The 12,455-nt window shown below is 39.5% G+C and overlaps 1 protein-coding gene across 4 annotated transcripts in view; it reads left to right on the top strand.

The window, feature by feature from the left end:
- The first annotated feature begins 684 nt into the window (after window positions 1-684).
- The window catches only part of NUP205 (nucleoporin 205), an 82,032-nt gene continuing 70,261 nt past the window's right edge, over window positions 685-12,455 (top strand). For all 4 annotated transcript variants that reach the window (XR_006788692.3, XR_010406354.1, XM_045864214.3 and 1 more), the window contains exons 1-4: window positions 685-840; window positions 8,134-8,276; window positions 9,814-9,985; window positions 12,010-12,154. Coding sequence is in view for 2 of the 4 variants with exons in the window: in XM_045864214.3 (XP_045720170.1) it covers window positions 813-840; window positions 8,134-8,276; window positions 9,814-9,985; window positions 12,010-12,154 (488 nt within the window). In the remaining 2 variants the exon portion in view is untranslated. The remainder of the gene's footprint in view (window positions 841-8,133; window positions 8,277-9,813; window positions 9,986-12,009; window positions 12,155-12,455) is intronic.

Raw genomic sequence — 12,455 nt, 5'->3', positions numbered from 1 at the left:
TGCTTTCTCTCTCTCTCTTTCAAATAAATAAATCTAAAAAAAAAAAAAAAAAAAATCCAGCTATTTGGGGGTGCTTAGGTAGAAAAATATTAGGTATTTATGAGATGATATGTCTGGATATTTCTTCAAAATAATCTCCCCTGGAGTTTAGGGGTGGAGTACAGGAATTGGCCATGTGATTGAAGCTGAGCATTCATTATTCTACTTTTGTATACATATGAAAGTGTCATAATAAAAAGTTATGATTTGTTTCACTTTGATTTGTTTCAATCTATGCAACTATGTTGACGCAACACACTTGGTATATTGAAATATAATGAAAACTTAGTTTATAACTGATAAATGGCTTTTTAGGATTTATATACCTTACACCCCACTCCACTCCTCAAAGAGAGGAATGCAAGGAAGGTTTAATTTGACATGGAGATAATGACTTCAATTTATTTATGGCTTTTATAATATCATAAATAGCCATAATTTCAATAATTAGTCTCGTTGTCTTATCGTTCCCCTGAACTTCACTCATCATTAAATAGAAACTACAAGGCCCAGAATGCACTGCACGACTAACGTCATATCGAGGACCTCGCATCTCCTTGCTGGTTGCCCTTGCCTAATTTGAATGAGAATATCGCGGCGAAAATTGACATCTGTGACCTACGGCAGATTTTCAAGTCTTTGTCTGCCTGAGTCAGTCGAGAGTGCCATTCCGAGACAGGGTGGGACCTTTCCGTTCAGGCATGGCTTCGGGCAGCCTCATCCTTTTCTGGGGCTTCCGTGCGACAGGAGGGCTCCGTTAGTGCGCCTCCAAGATGGCGACGCTGTTGGCGGTAAATTCGGGTAAGGGCGGCCGGGGCAGAAAGGAAACAGTCGGGCAGGGCGATGGTTGGTTCTTTAGGGAGAGACCCGGACTGTGAGGCTCCTCGCAGTCCAGGCCTTCACTTCTGTATCGTGCTTGCTTTTCCCTAGCTCTGGGCCTAGAGTCCCACCCCTCCCCAGTTTGAATGGCGCGCGTCGGCGCTGCAGCTCTAGCCCTGGAGTTGGGGTGGAGGCACGGAGGCTTGGTCCCCTGGAACCGGGCGTGCAGTCTCTTGCAGCCAGGGGCTGAGCTTGGTCCCTTCAACTCCCCACCCCAGGATGTGTCTTTGGCCCGGATTTCGTCAAGATACACAGGTCTCCGGCAGTGAGGCCAGAGGACCCGAGATAATTTTTAGCTACAAGCGTAGGCTGAAAACTCGCACCTCAGAGTAGGTAGCGCAGTCCCTTATGGATTTTGGGCGGTCTTGTAGGAAGCGAATATCTTTGATTATGAAGCCTGCAACCTGGAAGGTGGCTGGGGAGGCGGTGCCACTGGCTCAGCCGATGACTCTTGAGCTCTGCGCATGTGGCGCGTCCCTGTATACTCTGCCTTTGGAGTGGTAGATCTTCCGGGCAGGGTAGAACCAAGAAGGTAGTTGAAGGACTCTAGAGGATTTGGGGTGGGTTCTCTTTTGGTGATTCTCAACCTTGGGCGGTACCGTTCCCAGAGGCTTTTGAAAGAGTGGGTGCATTTTGATTGTCACAATTCCTGGCGCCTAATGGGCGGGGCAAAGATGCCAAAAGTCCTGCACAGGGCAGAATGGTCTCGAAAACGGAGTATTCCTGCTCAGAATGAGGTGCGGTTAGCTTCTTAGATTCAATTTAAAGAGCATGTCTGTGTGGTAAATGTTAGTAGAGAATCTCACTCAAGAGTAATATTTACTGGGCAATTTTTTCCCTCCTTTCTCTATGTAGTCTTTTTTTGGGGGGGGTTGGGGGGTGGGAGTGCTGGTTCTGCTTTCCACAGGACTCATATTCTTGTAAAGTTGCTAAATCTGAATTTTGCAAATCAACCCATTTCAGGAACACTCACAAATTATTTTATAATGATGAAGGATTATGTTTATTGAGCATCTGGTATGTCCCAGGCATTGGACTAAGTGTTGTACTTGCATTATCTCATTTAATCCCCTTTGTACACCTATGGAGTAGCTGCTGTTAAGTACCCCAGTCTACAGATTGGGAAATAAAGGCTTAGGGTAGTTAAGTAACATCCCCAAGTTTATACACCTAATGATTGTAAACCAGTCTTAGGTGCTTAAACTACTTAAGCACAACCTAATTCGTTTTATTACATCAAATTTTCATATATATGAATGCTGCTCATGAAGTTATGTTCTAAATATTTCTGTCCTCGTCTCCTAACCACATATAATCTTAAAAACAAGGCTTGCATATTATATGTGTGGTTATATTACTGTTCTTTAGTACATATCCCAAGTTACTATCATTAAACATAAATCATTGAAGGAACAAGGAAAGGGAGTTACCAACAACTGCAAAGAGTATACATTGTATAATAAGGCCTTGTGACAGGAGTGTTTAATTAATAACATAGAAAGGAAACATTTTTCACAGCTGAGTCAGGAGAATATATGTATATTTAATTAAACATCCTAGGGTAGCAGCCCAAAGGACCATAGATGGATGAGTGGATAAACAAAATGTAGTATATACATACAGTGGGATATTATTTGGCCTTAGGAAGGAAATCCTGTCATACGCTACAACATAGATAGACCTTGAGGACATTGTGCTAAGTGAAGTAAGCCAGTCAGAAAAAGATAAATACTGAATGATTCCACTTATATTTGATACCTAAAGTAGTCAAACTCAGAAACAAAGAATGTTGGTTGCGTGAGGGAAGGGAGAAATGGAGAGTTGTTCAGTGAATGGGTACAGAGTTTCCATTGTGCAAGATGAAAAAGTTCTGGACATCTGTTGTGCAACAATGTGAATGCACTTAACATTACTGAACTCTACACTTAACAATGTTTAAGATAGCAAATTCTGTGTTGTTGTTTTTACCACAATTCAAACAAATAAACAAACAAACATCTTATAGTTGTGGACAGGGAAAAATAGAGGTTGTAGATTCTAAGACCTTTGCTTGAGTTTCAGCTGCGTGATTTACTGGTATTGTGACCTGTATCATTCCAGCCGAGTAGACCTACAGGCTTGTTAGTAAGCAACCATTGACAGTGGTTAGCAGGCTTTCTGTGGCAGTCTTGTCACCCCTGTCCTGTTCACAGTAGTCTTGTCACCCCTGTCCTCTTCACCCCTGTCCTGAAAAGACTGTTTCAGACTTTTTCCACAACTCCTCAAAACTTTAACTTGTAACTGATCCCTCAGCCTCCTAGTCATAGAGAAGAATAAGAGCCAGTAGGCATGCACTCTCTTTTTTCACCCTAAAAACTTTAAACCTACATGTATCTATACTCTTTTTAACCAGTTTCCCTGTGTCTAAGTTAAATCCCACCCTTTATGCCCTCCTCCCACCCTTTATGCCCTTCTCCCTACTATCCCCTCCCTCTCCTATATTCACCTCTCTCTTTTCTTTCCACTAACCTCCCCTTTTGATCTTGATCTCATGTCCCAGTTACTATCCTTTTGCTTCTCTTCACAGTCAAACCTTTCAAAAGATTTGTCAGTATACACTGGTACCATTTCCATACCTTTTCTTGCTCTACCCACTCTAGTCTCTTCCCATCCTCTTAAACAGCTTTCAGTAAGGTAAATGTGCTTTTCTATTTCATTAAGTACCTCAGACTTTAAAAATCTTTATCTTGTTTGATCTTTTAGGGCAAAGACCAAAATCTTTAATATGGGTTAGGGAGCCCTGCTTGCTATGCCAGTTGCCTCCTTACCAAACCCTTATTTCCTGTACTCTAGCGCTCTTGGCTTTTTCAGTTCTTTAAGAGGGCAGTGTTCCCTCTTCCCATGGGAACCCTTGGTGCTGTCCTCTCTTCCTGGATGTATGTTCTCCCCTCCTCCCTTCAGTTAACTCCATTCTTGATCCTTCAGACTTCAACTAATGATCACTTCCTCAAGGAATCCTTCTCTTCCCTGACCTCCTTGACTTGGTTGTATTCCCCGATTCTGTAATCTCTTGCCCTGGGTACCTCTCCTTCATAGCACTTGTCAAGTTGGATATTACCCTTACGTCTGACTATATAATTACTGTGTTTTGTCACTGCACTGTAAGCTCACCAGTACCGAGTACATGATAAATGAGTGAATGAATGTGATTTGCTGGAGGTATTCCTAAACATTAAAGAAAATATATTTCTCAAATGAGATCACTTATGTTAAACATATTTAGTAATTTGGAAGAATTTATAGCCTTTTTTCATTTGTAATCACAGAAAGATATTTATGAAAATTAGCCAACCAATGAAAACTCTTTGTTGCAATTAACTATGTGTTGTGTTGATGTTAATAATAGACTAAGGATACCAGGATACATGGGGTTTTTGGTAGATTTTTGACTAGTTACTGGATGCCTCTCAGCTTCATAAAAGGGGGGGAAATAGAATTTTTCTCTATAACTCATTCAGCTTATAATGCTAAGTATGTTTAATACAAAGAAATTTATTGGTTCTTCAGAGGTTCTGTTGTATATTGTTACTTTTATTTATTTTTTTAAAGATTTATTTATTTTTATTTGAGAGTGTGCATGCCTGTGGGGGGGCGGGGGGAGGGGTAGAGGGAGAGAGAGAATCCCAAGCCGACTCCGTGCTGAGTGCGGAGGTGCACTCAGGGCTCAGTCCCTCGATTCTGAGATCCTGACCTGAGCTGAAATCAAGAGTTGGACGATTAACCAACTGAGCCACCCAGGTGCCTCAATATATTGTTACTGTTAAAGAAGAGAATTTACTTTTGTCAGCTCTTTCTCAGAATTTTTAAATACCTGTGTAAGGCAAGTTTCAGATTTGCCTAGAAGTTGTTTGATACCTTTCTTTCTTTTTTCTTTTTAAGATTCTCTACACCCAGTGTATGGCTTGAACTCATAACTCTGACATCAAGAGTCACATGCTGTACCGACTGAGCCAGCCAGGCTCCCCTTGATACCTTTCTTTTGTACCCTGTGCCAGTCAGTTGCTAGTTTGGGCTCTTTTCTACTAACAGGCCTTTTCTTGTCATTTTACTGCCCTCATCCTCCTTTAGGTTCTATCACCGTATTAGCGGCTTACTTAACCTGTCATCCTAGGTTCCTGACACTTCTGTGGTTCTATTTAGTCCAGCAACCACACCATTGCCCTATAGTACCAATTTCATTTTGTCATCTACTACTTGAGACTTTCCTATTTACTAATAGGAAAAATTCCATCTTGGCCTGGAATCCAGGACTCAAACCTGCTCTATCCTTTGCAGTTAGAGAAGGCCAAGAAAATGATCTCTAGGGAAATTAGCTAGTTAGCATCCAACCAGTACCTCACTGGCAATCAGCAGGATCTAGGGGTTAGGTTCTCATTTTGGCGGGCTCTTAGTATATCCAGAGTTGATTGGATCCTAGCAATTGATTTTCTTTAATGAGACTCAAAAGACAGATAGGTAAACCAGTATTTCAATTTATTGATCTTTAATGGGAAGTATATCTGCACTGGTACTCATGTTGGTTTTTTTTACTCTAGAAATTTATATGACAAGCTATATTTTTTACTCAGAAAATTGGCAAGAATGAAAGAAAAGCAGGGAGTAGACTGCTGTTTATGTGAGGTCTAGACCTGCTGATTCCCATCTCCCACATCCCCACACCAAAGACCTATAGCTTCCTGCCCTGATCTTCAGATTAGGTTAGACTAGGTTCTCCCTTTTATATGTTCTCCTAGCACTCTGTACTTCTCCACTGTCTTTTATTATATTGGTAATTATTTTCTGAATTCTATGTTTAATGACTTTCTCTGTGTCAATCTCTAAGTTCTGTGAGGACTGGGATCCTGTTTGTCTTGCTTGGTCAATAGTCCCTGGCACATAGAAAGCCCTCAGTAAATACTTGTTGAGTGAATAAATGATCTGGTTTGACTAGTTTAGTCTGTCCTCTCCCAGCACATTCCCCCTTAAAAAATTTTTCCCAGTGCATTGCCTTTTTCTGACAGCATTATTCATAGGACAATGAACATTTAACACATTTAATTAGGTTACATTATCATGCCATCTTACTGCACTGGTAGGTTTATTTTTTATTCTTTTTTTTTTTTCTTCTTAGAGAGAGAGATAGTGTACACATGAGAGGGGGGACAGGAGGGAGGGGCAGGGAGAGGGAGAGAGAGAGTCTCAAGTAGACTCCATGCTCAGCAGAGTGTGCCCTGCCTGCCCTGGTAGGTTTCTTTGGATTTGTGTTTTCTCAGATAGCAGTTAAGCATGTTTACACACCACCCTTAACAGTTTAGGCTGTAGATAAGTTCCAAGTTTCTGGAATGACTGATTGGTATTTTTTGTTTGTTTGTTTTTTGTTTTTTTAAAGATTTTATTTATTTATTTGACAGAGAGATAGCACAAGTAGGCAGAGTGGCAGCAGAGGGAGAGGGAGAAGCAGATTCCCCGCTGAGCAGGGAGCCCTTTGCGGGGCTCGATCCCAGACCCCGGGATCATGACCTGAGCCGAAGGCAGATGCTTAACCGACCAAGCCACCCTGGCACCTAGACTGATTGGTTTTGACTAGTTTCCCTTTCAGAGTCTTTATAAACACATATCGGTACCATATTTGATTGTTTGCAAACAAACTTGGGTCTTCAGGGAGTGTTATTCAAACAGTGGGTCTAAAATAAATATAGTGAATTTATATAGTGAATAAAATAGTGAACAGGATACAAAATCTTGGAGTGCATTGATACAATGAATGAATATTAGTACTTTATATACAACTTTTCAGTTTTGCATATAAGTGGGTACTAGATTGAGATACAGAATATTTCTTACCGTGGGTTATAGTCAAAAAAGTTTGGAAGTCACAACTCTTTTAACATCACTATGGCTCTTTGAATTCTCTTTTACACTTTCACACCTGTCTTTGAGCCTTAGCTCCCACTTTCCCTTGGCTGCTCTTTGTCACCCAGATTTTCCCCAAATTGCTGCACAGGTGTAGTCATCCCTTAGAAATTCTTGACCATCGTTTTGTCTTTTGAAATCCTTATTTATTTTTTGTGGCAACAATCATGTTCCCTTTTTTGTATTGTTACTAAAATTTTTCACTGAAGTATGCTTTGTCTCCAAAACTTGATGTGAGTTTTTAAAGACCAGATTGTTTCTCTTATCCTCTGTAATATTTTATTGTTAAGGGCTTAAAACATTTTTAGATAAGTGAATTTGGCTGAGTTTAGTTGAATTTGCCTAGGTATGTCTAGATGTGATCTTAATTTCTTCACTTAATAGATATGTCAGAAATACCTGTATTTATCCCAAACATTTTCGTTTTCCAAGTATTATGTATAGAGACAATGTAGTTTAGCAGTTAAGGCACATTCTGATGAGAAACTGCCTGGGTTCATGACTCACCTATCCAGTGTGGCCTTGGGTGAGTTTCTTGACCTCTCTGCCTCAGTTTCCATATCTATAAAATGGAGGAAGACATAGTGCTGACCTCATAGTGTTCTGAAATAAAATAATATGTGTGAAGAGCTTAGAACCATAGCAAAAGCTCAGTATTACTTACTGTTATTACTTTTACAAATCAAAATGTGATCCTTTTTATATAAATTTATAGAAGTGTTCCATATTTCTATGTTGATTTTTAATAGCTAGTGTCCCAGCCACAATAAAGTGCTTTTTTTCAGCTGCTAAGTTTTACAAAATCTAATCTTTTGCCCCTGCTCCTGCTTTTACTTGGATGGTGGGGAGGATAGGAAGCACCTACATTTACTGAGTGCCTGCAGTATGCCAGGCACTGTCTTGTGTCTCACCTGGTTTATATCATTGAATCAATCCAACCCTATGATATAGATGATTTCTCTATTACTTATGCACAGAAACTGAAGTTTAAGAGGTTATTTCCTTGCTCCATGTCACACATCTAAAAGAGTGGCAAAACCATGGCAGATATTCCAGTTTAAAGTTAGGATTTACTTTATGTTATATTAAGTAAAATAATGTTTTTATTGTTGCTTGAGAAACCTGATATGTATGCTTTTATATTAATGTTTGGTTTGTAGGTATAACCCTGTATATTTTGAAGTAGGTATGGTGAGCATGACTGAAATGTGTGGACAGTAACCTAATGTTGTTTTCCACACGTGTGTTTTATCTGATGCTTGTTTTGTTTGTTTTTTCTTGAAGCTGCCAGCCTCTGGGGTCCTTACAAAGACATTTGGCAAACAGTGGGAAATGCCCTTTGGAGAAGACAACCTGAAGCTGTCCACCTTCTTGACATGATTTTGAAGAAACACAAACCTGACTTCATCTCATTGTTCAGAAACCCAGTAGGAAATTTTCTTTTTTGCTTCTTGGATATGTTTTTTTTTTTTGTTTTTTTAAAGATTAGAGAGCAACTACGTTTTTAATGCATGTGAATGAAATATACTACTTGTCCTAGTCCTTGACTCAAGTTTTCTTTACGAGTGTAATTTTTCCTAGAAGCAGTTATTACCTTTCTGTTCTCCACAGATGCTAATACTGTAATCTCTAGCCAGGAGATATCTTAGTAATATTTGAATGTGATGTAGAAGATTTAGTATATTCCAGAAATACGAGCCTCCTTGGAACTTCTGACCGATAGTTAATATATCTAAGCTCAGTAAGATTGATTATTTTGTTTATTTCCAGGTACATTTTCAACATTTTAACTCTTCATAATGTTATGTAAGTTGTATTAGCTGAACTAATTTATTCTTGCGTGTCATTAATCACTGCATCTTGAAATCCTTTTCAACCAGGAATTGAGTACTTCAGTGGAGGGAATTTATATTTGGAAATTCCTTTTCTTGCTGTTTGATAATTTTCTCTTATAGACTAACAAGACTATCTAAGAACTGTTTGTCTTACCAGAAATGGCCTTTTGCTTTTTAGCTTTTTTATTTTTATTTTTTTCCCTTGCTGTCTTTAGTAGAAAGAGCTGTAGCCTGGGAGCCAGTTGAGCTGAGTTCCAGTCTTGGCTCTACCACTAGAGTTGTATGTGCACAGGGATGTCACCTGACTTATCTGGGCATTAGCTTTTCCATCTGTTTGGTTTTTTTTTGTTTCAAAGATTTAATTTTTTTATAGAGAGAGAGCGAGCGAGCGAGTAAGCAGGAGCAGGAGGGGCAGAAGGAGGGGGAGAGAGAATCTGAAGTAGATCCACACTAAGGGTGGAGCGCAGTGCAGAGCTTGATCTCATGACCCTGAGATTGCAACCTGAGCCGAAACTAAGAGTTGGACGCTTAACTGACTGCCTCACCCAGGCGCCCGCTTTTCCATCTGCTAATAGTAGAGTTGGATTAAATGACCGATGTGGCCTTTTATAAAATGTAAATTTCTGAAATTTTATGATCCATCAAGTAATTCTATACTGTATGTCATTTGTTAAATATTTGAATCAAGTAAGACTTTTGTGAATAAGACTGCATTTTACATAATATATTAACAAACTATCCTTAGTCCTCCTAACTGATTCAACAATTCATATATCCATTTGTTATTTCCCACTTGCAGGCCTTGTGTTTTTATTTATGAAATATATAATTAGAAACGTTCCTTACAAATTTGAAAAATAGTGTACTGTTTTGTGTGCTTTCTCAACATTTTGTATTTCAGAGTTTAGCAGAAGCAGTTATTGAGAAGATAGTAACAGCATAAGTGTTGAAGGTAATAGGAAGTGTCATGTCATAAAGGTCTAATTGTAGATTGTCTGATAAGCAGTACTTCTTCCATCATGTTAGCTGTCTGCCTTATCATGAATTAACTTCTCTAGGTAATAATTTAAGACCTTGTCTCCAGTATACTATTTTCATTCCATGATTTTATTTATTTTTACCATTGTAGCCAAAAAATGTCCAACAACACGAGAAGGTTCAGAAAGCCAGTACAGAGGGAGTCGCTATCCAGGGTCAACAGGGAACCCGACTTCTTCCTGAACAGCTCATTAAAGAGGCCTTTATCCTTAGTGACCTTTTTGATATTGGAGAATTGGCAGCTGTTGAGCTTCTCCTTGCTGGTAGGTTGACATTTAAGTGAATCTGTGGTAAGATAGTACAGAATTATAAAGTCATTCCCTCAGTGTTTAAAGGGTTGTTATCATTCAGATTCCAAAGTAGTTTAGTTGAAATACCATACTCAAAATATCTCCTTCTGTTTATCTTTGATTAATGGGAGGGCTTTAGTGATTGGAATTGTTAAAGGTAATTTAACTGTTTTAAAATAGGCTTTTACATGGTAATTTACTAGCAAAGAATCATTGGCAGCATCTCACAAATTTTATAGCACAAAGAATTTATTGTCATGTAATGAGTAAGAAAGTAAGTTCACCGCTTTTTTGGAGTTCTTTTTGAGGAGGTGATTCAGATAATAGGTTAGAAATAAGATAATTTTAGTAATACTGAGTATGAGGAAGAAAATAAAACTATGTGATATAGAGAGATGGGGGCTTTTAGGGGGCAACTCTAAATAGGATACTTAAGGAAGGCTTCTCTGGGACATTTGACCTGAGACCTGCATGATGACAAGGTGCCAGAGTTGTTGGAGAAGGGTGACCCAGGCAGAGCAAACAGCAAGTGCTTGAGGTGAGGCCAGAGGCACACTAAAGAATAATGAGACCATGGGTAAAAAGATGCAGGTGCCTCACAAAGATGGGGGAGGGCGAGGGAAGTTAAGGAAGAGAGCAGGAATCTGAGTATATTTAGTCTTGCAGGCAAAGAAAATTACTTGGATTTTATTTTGCAATGGGAAGTTGCTGACAGGGGCATTAAGCAGAATAGTTACATATAAAGAGAGAGAGTGTGCACGCGAGTTTGGGGAGGGGCAGACAGAGGGAGAGACTCTCAAGCAGACTCCGCACTGAGCACGGAGCCCCACGAGAGGCTTGATCCCATGATCCATGAGATCACGACCTGAGCCAAAACCTGAGTTGGGCACTTAACTGACTGAGCCGCCCAGGTGCCCCAAGAAAGTCTCCTATGTTTAAAGATATCACGTGGCTTCCAAAATCCTTTTTGACCTAAGCTGCATTAAAAGAAGTATAATACTGAGAAGTAGGAAGGTAGTTTTCCCACTCTATTGCGGAAATGTTAACTGGATAGGCTTTGAGTTTTTAGTTTAACTCAGAACTTGCATTTAACAAACATTTATTTTATTTTTATCATGGGCCAGGCACTGTGGTAAGACTCCAGGGATAGAAACACGAACAAAACTTCAACTAGTGTAAAGGAGCTCATAGTCTAGTAATTGAGAAAAATATGGAGACAGGTAATTATACATTAAAGTGCATTAATGCCAGTTTATGCAAGATTTAGTGATGGTCCAGAGGCAAGGGGATTAAAGTGACCTCAGGGTGTACAGAGAAGTCTTCACAAAGCTCATGAGGCCTGAACTAGGTGTTGAAATATGAGTAGGCACATGTCACATGGAATAGGTGTGCACTCAGGAGGACAAAAGGCGTCCAGGTACGAGGAATGGCCTGTGCAGAGGTGTGAGCCGCAAGATGAATTTGGGGACAGGAGAGAGTGGAGTGATTGGACTTTGGGGAGAAGACAACCAGCCTTAGGAAATTGGACCAAAACTAAAAAAAAACAAAAGTGGAACTTATTCAAAGGAGAGCAGTTGAAAGGGCGACTGAACTAGAAACATAGGAATTGGGTTATTTACTTTTCAGAGAAAACTCTAGGGGAAGAAACTTCTAAACATTTGAAAGACTTCATGTGAAAGAGGGGGAAATGGGCATTAAATATTATTAGACTCAGTGGACCGCAGTGAGACCAGCATCTGGAAATCGTGGATAAAGGTGAGGTTGAGAGTTTGGGAAATGGTGAGTTCCATGTGAGTGCTGGTGTTCCAGCACAAATTGGATGGCCTCTTGAGGATGTGGGAGGAGGAAAACAGCAGATGGGTGTTTCGAGTAGAGGACCAGAGGACCCCTTGAACCCTGAGATTCTGTGATTTCTTTGAACTGAACATTGGTATAGTAATTTTTTGTCTCCTCCTAAACACATATTTACTAAATTATTTCTCAACTCCCCTATCTAGGAGAGCACCAACAGCCACATTTTCCTGGTCTCACCAGAGGATTAGTAGCTGTTCTTTTATACTGGGATGGAAAACGGTGCATTGCAAACTCCCTGAAAGCCTTGATACAGTCCAGACGAGGAAAAACATGGACCCTCGAACTCAGGTCTGTTTGCTTCTTTGGATTTCAGGGCGTTTTTGGAAATTACTTGTCGAATTGTTATTTTAATTATTAGAAATAACAAAAATTTCTCCTTTTAGTATGTATAATTTAAATAAAATATGTAACATAACTGAGTATTCTGCAAAGAATGACAAATTAAAGCTGCTTTGTTTTGTTTACAAATAAAAAATAATTATTTATGGTTAGAAGTTTATTGACGCCTAATTACCTAGCAAGGATGAAAAGAGCTGAGTTACAATTCATCCTGTTTTTTTTTCCAGTAATGAAACATTATTGTCAAGAC

Source organism: Mirounga angustirostris, unplaced genomic scaffold (assembly GCF_029215605.1).
Source record: "Mirounga angustirostris isolate CCGP_5_RB_7025 unplaced genomic scaffold, mMirAng1.0.hap1 SCAF_12, whole genome shotgun sequence".
NCBI lineage: Eukaryota > Metazoa > Chordata > Mammalia > Carnivora > Phocidae > Mirounga > Mirounga angustirostris.
The sequence above is the reverse complement of the archived record's forward strand: the minus strand, read 5'-3'. Positions and strand labels throughout refer to the sequence as shown.